The 14,576-nt window shown below is 38.3% G+C and overlaps 1 protein-coding gene across 2 annotated transcripts in view; it reads left to right on the top strand.

Moving 5' to 3' along the window:
* nek1 (NIMA-related kinase 1) overlaps window positions 1–14,576 on the top strand; it is a 331,746-nt gene that overhangs the window by 245,093 nt on the left and 72,077 nt on the right. For both annotated transcript variants that reach the window (XM_051927638.1, XM_051927639.1), the window contains exons 30-31: window positions 5,228–5,454; window positions 10,690–10,847. In XM_051927638.1, coding sequence (XP_051783598.1) covers window positions 5,228–5,454; window positions 10,690–10,847 — 385 coding nt within the window. The remainder of the gene's footprint in view (window positions 1–5,227; window positions 5,455–10,689; window positions 10,848–14,576) is intronic.

Raw genomic sequence — 14,576 nt, forward strand, 5'->3', positions numbered from 1 at the left:
TTAGTACTAACTGATCATTGTTTAAATTCCACTGCCTACCTGAGTGTTGTTGCCGACCATGCTCATCTCTTTATGACCCCAGTGTACCCAGCTTCCGATGGCTGATTCCAGCAGGATAACATGCCATTTCACAAAGCTCAAATCATCTCAAGCTGGTGGTGTCTTGAACATGACAATCACTTCACTGTACTGAAATAGCCTCCACAGTCACCAGATCTCAATCCAATAGAGCACCTCTGTAATGAGGTGGAATGGGAGATTCATGGATGTGTTGCCGACAAATCTGCAGCAACTACATGATGCTATCATGTCCATGTGGACCAAAATCCTTGAACGTTTTTAGCACCCTGTTGAATCTGTGCCACAAAGAATTATGGCAGTTCTGAAGGCAAAAGCTGGTCCAAACCAGTACTAGCGAGTTGTACCTAATAAAGTGCCTGGTTAGTGTGTATATGTAAATTCCTGTTTGTCAGAGATTTGAAACATTTGCTATTTTAGAATTTATGTTTGCGTCATTAACTGATTAACAAAAAATAACTGAAGAGTAATACAAGTGTAAGCCTAAAAAACCTACAGTATATAAAGGCAATTATACAGTAACCACAATGGAAAGAAGCTGACAGAATAAAACATGTTCACAATGGCGTATAGGTAATTTGAACAGACACAGCACAGCGCTCTGAATCCAATTTCAAATGAACGTGGATTCTCAGCTGCAAAATTGCACCTTTGTTGAACAATATGCTGCAGTGAGATTTCTTTGGGCAGATGGAGTGAAACATGCTGAAATTTAACTACCCCAAGTTCTTGTCTATAAGCCGCGGCTTATCTAAGGAAAAAAGTTGTGAAAATGAAAAAATAGAATATCGGCTTATACATAAGTCCGGCTTATACAGTAATCCCTCCTCCATCGCGGGGGTTGCGTTCCAGAGCCACCCGCGAAATAAGAAAATCCGCGAAGTAGAAACCATATGTTTATATGGTTATTTTTATATTGTCATGCTTGGGTCACAGATTTGCGCAGAACCACAGGAGGTTGTAGAGAGACAGGAACGTTATTCAAACACTGCAAACAAACATTTGTCTCTTTTTCAAAAGTTTAAACTGTGCTCCATGACAAGACAGAGATGACAGTTCTGTCTCACAATTAAAAGAATGCAAACATATCTTCCTCTTCAAAGGAGTGCCTGTCAGGAGCACAGAATGTCACATAGATAGAGAAAACAATCTCTAGCAAACAAATCAATGGTGCTGTTTGGCTTTTAAGTATGCGAAGCACCGCGGCACAAAGCTGTTGAAGGCGGCAGCTCACACCCCCACCGTCAGGAGCAGGGAGGGAGAGAGAGAGAGAGACAGAGTTTGTTTTTCAGTCAAATCAATACATGCCCTTCGAGCTTTTAAGTATGCGAAGCACTGTGCAGCATGTCGTTTCAGGAAGCTGCACAAAAGATAGCAACGTGAAGATAATCTTTCAGCATTTTTAGACGAGCATCCGTATCGTCTAGGTGTGCGAACAGCCCCCCTGCTCAATCCCCATACGTCAGGATCACAGATAGTCAGCGCAAGAGAGAGAGAAGAGTAAGCAATCTAGCTTCTCAGCCATCTGCCAATAGCGTCCCTTGTATGAAATCAACTGGGCAAACCAACTGAGGAAGCATGTACCAGAAATTAAAAGACCCATTGTCCGCAGAAATCCGCGAACCAGCAAAAAATCCACAATATATATTTAAATATGCTTACATATAAAATCACAATTTAAATGACCGCTACGCGCGCGTGTTGACTTGGCGACGCCCAGAGCAGAAAGAACGCGCTCCGGCCGCTCCAACCGCGCCATGCGGGGAGTGAGAGAGACGCCAATATCTCACACTCTCTCCCCCCTTAAAGAAATTAAATGGGTGCGAGTGAGACCACTGACCTCCCTCCCTTCTATTAGTTATAGGTTATAGTACGTTCGGCTTATCCATGAGTCCGGCTTATCTATGATAAGATTTTATTTTAAAAATTCGTATGATTTTTGGTCTCCGGCTTATACACGAGTCCGGCTTATAGACAAGAACCTAGGGTAATATACAACAAATAGAAAATGGGGACTTGGAAAAAGAGCCATTATATTCAGAAAATGAGTGCAAAGCCTCCATTCCTTTACCGGAATTTTGTAGGACACTGTATTAAAGATTGATTGAGTATGCCATAATTTCACTTCCTCTTACAAATTCCAGAAGTTAAGCATTTACAATTCACGTCTAATCAGTCACATTATTGTGCTCTCAAAGCACATGTGAATCTATCTCAGAATTAACTCCATAATGAGATGAAAGTGGCAATAACAAAAGCCTGTTCATGTGTGGGGTTTGGCATTTTTTTATTTAAATAACTAGGAGGCTCTGCCCCCTGCTCACTTCGCTCGCCAACCCCTGTGTTTGGTTTACCGATTACACAATGCAATTTATTTTTTGTATAGCCCAAAATCACACAAGAACTGCCGCAATGGGCTTTAACAGGCCCTCCCTCTTGATAGCCCCCCAGCCTTGACCCTCTAAGAAGACCAGAAAAAACTCCCAAAAAAAAAACCCTTGTAGGGAAAAAATGGAAGAAACCTTGGGAAAGGCAGTTCAAAGAGAGACCCCTTTCCAGGTAGGTTGGGCGTGCAGTGATTTTCAAAAAGAAGGGGGTCAATACAATACAGTGCAATACATAGAACAGAATAAATCCTCAATACAGTATAAAAATAAAAATTCTAGAAGTATGGAGTAGAATTTCACATTAGATGATATCACATAATATGATTTGGATTTAAGTCCTGGAGACCTCATTCATCAAGCTGCCTCCCCCATTTTGCCATTCCACATCTGAAATAGCGCTAATCCGATGAAAGGACCCCTCATTCCCACGTCCCCATTCATCAGGGATGACTTTACCTTAGGCAGGCAATCTACAATTTAAAGAGATTGTTATTTTTTTGTGAATTGTTACATATGTATTATTTTCACTTTTACTTTAAAAACTTTTGTAAAAACAATACTTGTTTCTTTATTTCCTGCCCCGCACGTGGTTACATCTCTTTCTTCCCAGACGTATAATACTGCTCGTGTTGTGAAGGGTGTTGCGGCTGAACGTCGCGCTGCCCTTCGATCTTTTTAAAGCCTGTACAGCCTTTTTGCTACGGCCCTGGGACAATCTCTTGGCACCAAGTCTCATGTTTACGGTCCCCACAAGACGCACCGTGGCAAGTCTCCTTGGTCTCGCGGGTCTTTAAAATGTCTTTCGAGATGATCACGTATCGTAGCCTTGCATTTGCTTTCCATTCCAGGATTTTCTTTTATATATAGAGAGATCAGTACAGTTTCTGTAATTGCACACTGAAATTCTCCTGTCTCAAATTCAAAGCATTTCTTGACTATACTTCTGTTTTTCTTTTTGACATGTATTAATGTGATACTGTATCATCATCATCACTCTGAGACAATTATTTTGTGTGGATTAGATTATACTATATTTGTCCCCAAGGGGAAATTAAAATAAATATGATTTAAACAAAAAACAACACCCCTCCCCCAACCACAAACAAAAACTTCTGGCTTGGATAACAAAGAGTTGCTACAGGCTTGTAGGTGTAAGTAAGATGAAGTCAGACCAGCTTGGATTGTGTCACAGGTTTTTATTTAAAGGCATTAATATTTAGATTATTTAGCAGTGTCCACGAAAGGAATAGGCCTAATAGATCTTGATTCATTCTTTGAAGTCACCACCATTAAAAATGATTAATCAAAAACATATTGGCACATAATGAATTATTTCTGTTGCCGAGTCAGCCTGGATGATGTTAACTAACACTCCCAGGCAGTGACATGGGCAAATTCAGTCCACAATTCAATGCCTGGATCACATATTTAGATTTAATTATACTGTGCTGCCTTTTTCATCACTGCACATTCAAAAAATCTCTAGTCCTCCTCCTCCTTTTCCACTCTGATTATACCCATCTAGCATTAAAATAATGTCTGAAGTAAGTGTAATTGGTACTCCGCAGTAACCAAATATCACAGTACCTGAGCTGGCCATAACTCATTTACTTTAATCCCTGTTCTGGATCTTTGCCTGTTCCTTCTCCAGACAAGCTTATAACTTTTTATCCTTACTCTTTAGGCAGAGGTTATCACAGTGCTACCAGGTGAATAAAGGAATCTTTAACAACATCCCACTTTACATTTTTTAGAGTCTTTTATATTCTCTGATGTTATAGACGTGTAGGTAGCCATTAGATCTTTTACGCTTACCATGTGACATTTCTGAAGTTTGCAGCATGTCTGAGAGGCATTTGAGCTGGGCCAGTGCACAGGTCTGTGTTTACAGCAGCATCACTTAAGTTTAGTTTAAATATTAATTCAAAGATCTGTGGTAACAAGTCAGAGGCCAAATCTTAATTATTATTAACATTAATTACATTAAAGCCACTAGTAAATCTAATAATTCTAAGTACATTTTAAAAAGAGAAATTTAGCCTCCATAAAGGCTGCCACATGGTGTGGCACCCAGAAATTAAGTAGTTTTTACTCCTGTAAAAATTGTAATTTTCACTCCTGTTTTTCTTCTGCATTCCAAAGTTATCCATATACTTGCAGTCATGCTTGAGTACAGTACCAACTTTTACTTCGGTATTACTTTGATACTGTGTAAAGCTAGTACCATTACATTTCTGAAATTTTTGTATTGACTTGGTACTGAAGGTTCTTGTGACACTTCCACTAAAGAACTTACCCTGTGTACTTAATAATGTATCCACTTATTATGTATAGGGTGGTCCAGATCTAACTATGCAACTTTTAATGCAATGCAATAATTGCATAATTAGATCTGGACCACCCTGTACATCAATATCAATAATAGAGATGCAAGCTGCACTCATTTATGAATGCTTTTTTGGTAGTATTTTGAATAAACACACTGCAGTATAAATTGTATTTCCATTAGCATGTTTTTATATTGTCTTTTGCTTTCATTTTAAATGGGTTTAGCTTATTGAATTAACTCTTTGTAAACCTAAACTGAGTCATGATTTAGAACAGCTGAATGGCTTTATGTATACACCTTCCTTCCCTGAGAGCTGAAGTTTAACTTTTTTTATTTTTGTTCTTTTGTAATTAATGTAAAAACTGTAGACTGGTTAACATGTGTTTATTAGGCTCTTTTTTTCATTCATTCTTTTTTTTATTATTTCTGATAGCCAAAGAAATGACCTCTGATGAGAACCAGGGATTAGAACCTCTGTTTCAGAGGATAACTACAGCAGCATATAAAAGAACAGTAGCTTTAGCAATCTTGTCGGCACAATCTTCTCAGGATGAGTCAGTTACATCGCGCTCTCGATCTGTATCACCGGTAAAATCTAAAGATAAGGACTCTCTACTGATTGGATTATCTACTGGCCTTTTTGATGCAAATAATCCTAAGGTATGCAACTGAATTTGATTGTACATAACCTTCAATAATTTATATATCTTTAAATTAGTATATCTTAAATATTTTAGTGATTAAATGCATATATTTTTTTATTTATATTCAGGCAACTAATACTTGTTTCCTGTGTGACCTTCTCAAACATTCTAAACCTAGGAAGTTGTCCTTAGAGTGTATTTATGGAATGATCCATCTTTCCTTGTCTGTATTACCTTAAAAGATCTCCCTAAAAGTATTCTGCAGCTAGTTAACTATGTTTGTTATCTTTGTACTTTACATAAAAATGCTCAGTTTGGCATGCAATAGACATTAATAATAAATATCCAACATAATTATGCTGGAATCCATTGGTTGCATTCATGTACATTTTTTATTCCTGCCTCAGAAAAGATGTAGGGGCAACTAATTATCCTTCTATCTGACACTACAGAATACAGTTCAAAATATGTGATTTTTGGCACTATTGTCATCTACTAATTCTACTCATTGCTAATAAAGTGCATGATTAGCAATTTTTTCCTGCTTGGTTAAAATTACTTTTTGTTTCTTGGGTTAGTAAATTTCACTTTGCCGCTAAATGGTGCAAAAGCATGAATACTTTTTAAAAAAAAAAAAAAAAAAAAATGGAAGGTAGGCTGTTGCCTGTAAACTGGTAAGTCACATTTCATAATTGTCTTTTGTAATTGTACAATATTAAAGAAATAGATATTTACAATCATTTGCTTACTTTTTTATAAGTAGACCTGGATACCAAATACAAAGAATTGCTGTTGTTATTACTATAACTTGTTTTTTTGAACTGAGGGTACATTTTATTTTTGTACATTTATATGTAGCAGTTTCTGACCCTGACCCTAACCCTAATAATGAAAGTGTACAAGAGCATTAAGTCTCCTAGACTTTTGTGTAATAGACCCAAGCAGTCTTTGACAATGAAAAGCAATGCTAGGGCTGCTAAAAGATGAGCAGTTTAAAATGTTTTGTTTTTTGCTTTAAGTTAATTTCTGATAAAATATATGCAACATTTGTATAATAGTGTGGAACAGTAGTTGCTCAACTTGTCCTGGAATAACTTAAAAACATTTATGTTAGGTAGAATGCCCAGTGAGGGCTAGGCAGTCTTTTGGCCTTTGAACCCCTTACAGATTTTGTTTTTTGTTTTCTTTCTTTCTTTCTTTCTTTCTTTCTTTCTTTCTTTCTTTCTTTCTTTCTTTCTGTCCTCCTGGCCATCTGATGTCATCACCTGACTCAGCTTTAGAAACTTGCATTATGATGATATATACAAGAATATTATCCTTCTACTAATTAGATATCTATGTCTTATGAGATGTTATGGATTTTTTTTTTCTTTTTTGCTTATTCATTAATATTCTTAACTAATCTTGTCTTTTTTTCTTTAACCTTCTTTTTGACATCTTGTAAAGCACTTTCAGCTACCTACAGGTGCATCTCAATAAATTAGAATATCATCGAAAAGTTCATTTATTTCAGTAATTCAATTCAAAAAGTGAAACCCCTATATTATATAGATTCATTACACACAGAATGATATATTTCAAGCATTTATTTGTTTTCATTTTGCTGATTATGGCTTACAGGTTAATGAAAACTCAAAATTCAGTATCTCAGAAAATTAGAATATTACAATGATTGTTAATACAGAAATGTTAGCCTACTGAAAAGTATGTCCATGTACTACACTCAATACTTGGTCGGGGCTCCTTTTGCATGAATTACTACATCAGTGTGGCATGGCATGGAGGCGAATAGCCTGTGGCACTACTGAGGTGTTCTGGAAGCCCAGGATGCTTTGATAGTGGCCTTCAGCTCGTCTGCATTGTTGGGTTTGGTGTCTCTTATCTTTAACAATACCCCATAGATTCTGTATGGGGTTTAGGTCAGGCGAGTTTGCTGGCCAATCAAGCACAGTGATACCATGGTCATTAAACCAGGTATTGGTACTTTTGGCAGCTTGTCAGCAGAGGGAAGCATGAAGTGCTCTAAAATTTCCTGGTAGACTGCTACGCTGATGTTGGACTTGATAAAACACAGTGGACCAACACCAGCAGATGACATGGCTCCCCAAATTATCACTGACTGTGGAAACTTCAAACTGTGGAAACTGGACCTCAAGCAACTTGGATTCTGTTCCTCTCCACTCATCCTCCAGATTCCGGGACCTTGATTTCCAAATGAAATGCAAAATTTACTTTCCTCTGAAAAGAGGACTTTGGACCATTGAGCAACAGTCCAGTCTATTTTCTCCTTAGCCCAGGTAAGACACTTCTGACATTATCTCTTGTTCTGGAGTGGCCTGACACAAGGAACACTACAGTTGTAGCCCATGTCCCGGATACGTCTGTGTGTGGTGGCTCTTGAAGCACTGACTCCAGCCGCAGTCCACTCCTTGTGAATCTCTTCCCAAATTCTTGAATGGGCTGTGCTTCACAGTCGTCTCAAGGGTATGGTTACCCCTGTTGCTTGTGCACCTTTTTCTGCCACATTTTTTTCCATTAATATGCTTGCATATAACACTCTGTGAACAGCCAGCTTCTTCAGCAATGACCTTGTGTGGCTTACCCTCCAAGTCAGCAGTTTTCCCCATGATTGTGTGGCTTACTGAACCAGACTGAGAGACCATTTAAAGGCTCAAGATGCCTTTGCAGGTGTTTTGCGTTAATTAGCTGAGTGGAGTGTGACACCACGAGTCTACCATATTGAACGTGTGACACCATAAGTCTACCATATTTAACTTTTTCACAATATTCTAATTTTCTTTTCATTAGCTATAAGCCATAATCAGCAAAATGAAAAGAAATAAACGCTTGAAATCTATCACTCTGTGTGTAATGAATCTACAGTATATAATATGTTTCACTTTTTGAATTGAATTACTGAAATAACTCTTTGATGATATTCTAATTTATTGAGATGTTCCTGTATATTCTTAGCCAGAGTTTCATAATCTCCTGGGGCCTCATGTATAATGCCGTGCGTAGAACTCGCACTATAACATGGTGTAAGCACAAAAGCGGGAATGTGCGTACGCACAGAAAAATCCAGATGCAGGAATCTGTACGTACGCAAACTTTCACGTTCTTCCACTACATGAATCCCGATCAGCGTGAAAAGTAACGTACGTGCACGCGCCTTCTGTCCCGCCCCAACTCCTCCCAGAATTACGCCTCTTTGAATATGCAAATCAATATAAATAGCCTTCTGTGAAAAGACAATGGGAAAAGCACGAGGGGAAATATAAGAATTTCAGCGAATACCAAGTGGAGGCAAAGGAAAAACATACTATTTGTTGGTTTAAACAGTGGTATAATCAACAAAAGGAAGTTGATCGAGTGACAGAGTGTCGGAGAAACTCGAAGGCTCAAGTTAACAAAGTCGCACAGTGCCCAAAATAAAAAAGAAATCACATATCAAAGTCGCCGTGAAAAGGCAAGTCGTAGCCCAACGTCATATGAAAGCTTATTAGGGTACAGACAAAAAAAATAGGCACACAGTGGGGAAAAAAGCACGAAATGTCAACTTTAATCTCGAAATTTCCACTTTAATCACGTAGTTTATTTTGCCATTAAAGTAGAACATAATAAACTTCATCTTAAAATCGTTTAATTTACTAGTTTCTCAAATCCCATTGTAACTACAGTGGCACATTAAATGCATTGTTCTGTATTTGATCTTCTATGTGCTCTATGTGTGTGAATCACTACCTGCTTCTTAAACGGGCTTTCTCTTTCTCCGACAGGACACATAATCCATTACATTCGTGATATTACAGCTCTCTGAATAATTAAAATACTGAGATGTATACATGATATCTTTTTCATGATGATAGGAATGAAAGCATGTTATTAAACATGGGAACACGGTGGCGCAGTGCTTGCTCATTTCTCACACAAGAGGCTTGCTGTGCCATGCGCGACCTTCAATGAAATAATTTATCACAGCAGTATTGTCTCTTTCAAACGTACTAACCTCCAATTCCTGTCCTTACTTTTCTTTCTCCAAAAACCCAATCGCCATACAATCAGCTATATAGACGTGAAGCCATCTGTAAGCTTAAAACGCCGATTCTTCAAAACTTTTAAGGAACATTGAAATATCTTCGTAGTACATGTTTAATCATTCTATCCGTCTACCCTTCCAGTGTCGCGTCAGCACCAGCAAGAATACAACGCAATGCAGGAACAATCCCTGAACTAGCTAGCGCTGTGGCACCGTGTCCTCACATGTTTAATTATTAACAATAAAGATTATTTAAATGAAGTTAAAGTTTTATCTGTATAATATAATCAACATATTTTGTTGCATTTCATCTTAAAAATTATATCGTCATCATATGTAAATATGCGGTTAATAAAGTGGCGCAGGTTGTGCAATATTATAACTGTAGTGCAAGTTTACAGTGAGGTGATTGTACTTATAAGTACAAACAGTTCTACAATGAGCACTTGATGGACTGATTGAGTGCGTTTATAGTTCTTGGGATGACGCTTTTTCTTAACCGCGAAGTCCGTACAGGGAAGTCTCTGAAGCGTTTTGCCTTGGCTCAGGCAGCGTCTACTTCATGCTGTATACCAATAATTCTCTTTCCGATCAGCTGCTGCTATGATTCCCCACTCAGATACAGTGATATAAATACTCCGAGTGGTGCAGTGAGAGTAATATGGAAAAAGATGATCTGCTGTGGCAACCCTTAACGGGAGCAGCTGAAAGAAGAAGAAGATGCAGTTAGAGTTACAACGCTAAAGCAGTTATGGTATTTGGAATACTATGGCTATTCCCTGGACCATTATATTGCTGCAGGTTAATTACAATCAGATGCATTACACTAATAAACAATATGTAGTTAGTTTCAGTGTATTTATAAAGCCGCATCAGGAATGTGGAGCTAAGAAAGGAAGGGTGATCACACAGGAACAGTAGCACTGCTTTGACACTGGGTGCCGCCAGTCTGCAAAACCGAGCGGAGAAATTGCGTACGCAAAGGTATGAGTTACCATGGAAATGTGCGTGGCTTTACGCCAAGTTTAGGTTTTATACATTGCAATTTTAGCGTGGAAATGTTCGTACGCAACATTTCTGTGCGTACGCACCGTTTATACATGAGGCCCCAGATCTGAATAATCTGGGTATTTTTTATATTTTTATGCACTTGTTTGCACATTGTCTTGGTTTATAAATACACATTTTCTTTCCTGATATTTTTTTTCCCAGATGCTTCGCACTTGCTCTCTTCCTGATCTGAACAAGCTTTTTAGAACTTTTGTAGTAGATCCAAACCCACCAGAAGATATGCCTGAGGATAATATTGAAATAGAAGATTTGGAAGATGAACCAAATAAAGATGAAAGGAACATCAGTTTTGAAGATACGTAAGTATTTCAGAAAAATCTGATATTTGTCTTTGTGATTCACTGTATATCCAAGTGATTTGATCTCATCTGTTTATTCATTGTCAAACCCACTTGTGAAAGTTGAAGCCTGTCTAAGCAATACTGTAACTCGGGGAAGAAATCTGTCCTGAATGGGCTATTAATCCATCACAGGACATACTCATTCACATTCCCACAATTGCTCACAGAAGAGTCCATTTTGATTTTCCAGTTAACATTACACATTTTTTGAATGTGGACAAACATTGAAGTACTTGAAGAAAAGCATATGCAGACATCTAAAAAATGGTTGATTTTAAGGTTCCATATCTCAAATGGAAAAGAACCATAGTTCTAACAGACTGGACCTCTTGACAATCATTTGGATCAAGAATAATGATCATCAAGGTTATCTGAGCATCCATAGATGGCAGAGGAGTCCACTTAGATCTTGGAACACTGGAGGCAGAATAGTATAGTCGTAGATGAAATGATGATCTTTCAGTGTCCTTGTTACAGACCTGGGGCCTCATGTATAACGCCGTGCGTAGAATTCACACTATAACATGGCGTACGGACAAAAGCGTAAATGTGCTTACACACAAAAAATCCAGATGCATAAATCTGTGCGAATGCCAGCTTCCATGTTCTTCCGCTACATAAGTCCTGGTCAATGTGAAAAGTAATGCACATGCACGCGCCTGCTGTCCCGCCTCAACTCCTCCCAGAATTACGCCTCTTTGAATATGCAAATCAATATAAATAGCCCTTAAGCTCAGCTTTCTGTGAAAAGACAATGGGAAAATAGAAGAATTTCAGCGAATACCAAGTGGAGGAAAGGAAAAACGTACTATTTGTTGGTTTAAACAGTGATATAATCAACAAAAAGAAGTTGATCGAGTGACATAGAGTGTCGGAGAAACTCGAAAGTTCAAGTTCACAAAGTCACACAGTGCACGAAATAAAAAAGAAGCGGTCAGATATCAAAGTCGCCGTGAAAAGGCGAGTCGTAGCCCACCGTCTGAGTGTCATATGAAAGCTTATTAGGGTACAGAGGAAAAAAAAATAGGCACACAGTGGGGGAAGAAGCACACAATGTCAACTTTAATCTCAAAATTTCTACTTTAATCACGTAGTTTATTTTGTCATTAAAGTAGAACATCATAAACTTCATCTTAAAATCGTTTAATTTACTAGTTTCTCAAATCCTATCATAACTAAAGTAGCACGTTAAATGCTTTGTTTTGTATTTGATCTATGTGCTCAATGTGGACTACCTGCTTCTTAAACGGGCTTTCTCTTCCTCTGACAGGACACAGAATCTATTACATTCGTAATATTACAGCTCTCTGAATAATTAAAATACTGAGATGTATACGTGATGTAATTTTCATGATGATAGGAAGTAAAGCATGTTATTAAACATGGGAACACGGTGGCGCAGTGATTGTTCATGCCTCACACAAGATGCTTGTATTGCAAGTTTGCAGTGAGGTACTTGTAACTACAAACACTTCTATAAGGAGCACTTGATGGACTGATTGAGTGCGTTTATAGTTCTTGGAATGAAACTGCTTCTGAACCACGAGGTCCGTACAGGAAAGGCTCTGAAATGTTTGTCAGATGAGAGCAGTTCAAATAGGCAGCATGGCTGAGGCAGCGTGTGCTTGATGCTGTATACCGATAATTCTCCTTCCGATCAGCTGCTCCGAGTGGTACAGTGAGAGTAATATGGAAAAAGATGATCCGCTGTGACAACCCCTAATTGGAGCAGCTGAAAGAAGAAGAAGAAGGTGCAGTGAGAGTAACAATGCTAAAGCAGCTATGGTATTTGGAATAGTTTGCCCATTCCATGGACCATTATATTGTTACAGGTTAATTACAATCAGATGCCTTAAACTAATGAACGGTATGCGGTTAATTTCAGTGTATTTATAAAGCCGCCTCAGGGATGTGGATTTAAAAAAGAAAGGGAAACCACACTGGAACAGTAGCACTGCTTTGACGCTGGGTGCCGCCAGTTTGCAAAACCAAGCGGAGAACTTGTGTACGCCAGGGTTTGAGCTACCTTGAAAATGTGTGTGGCCTGACGCCAAGTTTAGGTTTTACAATTAGGTCCATAAATATTTGGACAGAGACAACTTTTTTCTAATTTTGGTTCTGTACATTACGACAATGAATTTTAAATGAAACAACTCAGATGCAATTAAAGTGCAGATTTTCAGCTTTAATTCAGTGGGGTGAACAAAACGATTGCATAAAAGTGTAAAGCATTTTTTTAACACAATCCCTTCATTTCAGGGGCACAAAAGTAATTGGACAAATTAAATAACTGGAAATAAAATGTTAATTTCTAATACTTGGTTGAAAACCCTTTGCTGGCAATGACAGCCTGAAGTCTTGAACTCATGGACATCACCAGATGCTGGGTTTCCTCCTTTTTAATGCTCTGCCAGGCCTTTACAGCAGCGGCTTTCAGTTGCTGTTTATTTGTGGGCCTTTCTGTCCGAAGTTTAGTCTTCAACAAGCGAAATGCATGCTCAACTGGGTTAAGGTCAGGTGACTGACTTGGCCATTCAAGAATTTTCCACTTCTTTGCTTTAATAAACTCCTGGGTTGCTTTGGCTATATGTTTTGGGTCATTGTCCATCTGTATCATGAAACGCCGCCCAATCAATTTGACTGCATTTAGCTGGATTTGAGCAGACAGTATGTCTCTGAACACCTCAGAATTCATTCGGCTGCTTCTGTCCTGTGTAACATCATCAATAAACACTAGTGTCCCAGTGCCACTGGCAGCCATGCACGCCCAAGCCATCACACTGCCTCCACCGTGTTTTATAGATGATGTGGTATGCTTTGGATAATGAGCTGTTCCACGCCTTCTCCATACTTTTTTCTTGCCATCATTCTGGTAGAGGTTGATCTTGGTTTCATCTGTCCAAAGAATGTTTTTCCAGAACTGTGCTGGCTTTTTTAGATGTTCTTTAGCAAAGTCCAATCTAGCCTTTGCAAATCATAGTATTCTGTTTTTATTTACGTTTTACACAATGTCCCAACTTCATTGGAATTGGGGTTGTATGTTGAATATTTATCGATTGAAATATGCACTCTCCTTCATCTTGACTTTTTCCTGGACTTTTTCTCCTTCTGGTCCATCCCTAAGTAAGTAAAACCCTGTAAATCTATAGGTGAGTCATGGGTTTTTGCTGTTATCCAGGCTCCTAAATGACCGAAAGGAGAGAACTGAGTATTCAAAATATTTTGAGCAATTCTGCTTTGTTCCTAATAATTTCTTTTTGTGTCTTTCTGAAAGATATTCTCTCACACCTTTTCTTTCAATATCACTTTGCTGTTATGCTCTTGGGCCTCATGTATAACGCTGTGCATAGAATTCCCAGTAAAACATGGCATAGAGACAAAACTGGAAATTTGCGTATGCACAAAAAAATTCAGATGCATAAAACTGTGCGTAAGTTCAGTTCATAAATCCCAATCAATGTGAAATTTAATACACATGCATGCACCTACAGCCCCACCTTGACTCCTCCACAAATTCTGCATATTTGAATATGCAAATCAATATAAATAGCCCCTTCCGTTCAGTATTTTGTTTAGACAATGGCAGAGCATGTGGAAAAAAGAAGGAATTCAGCAAAAATGAAGTGGAGGCAAGGAAAAACTTACTGTTTGTTGGCTTAAGCAGTGGTATAAGCAGCAAAAGGAAAT

This window comes from Erpetoichthys calabaricus, chromosome 5, assembly GCF_900747795.2.
Source record: "Erpetoichthys calabaricus chromosome 5, fErpCal1.3, whole genome shotgun sequence".
Lineage (NCBI taxonomy): Eukaryota > Metazoa > Chordata > Cladistia > Polypteriformes > Polypteridae > Erpetoichthys > Erpetoichthys calabaricus.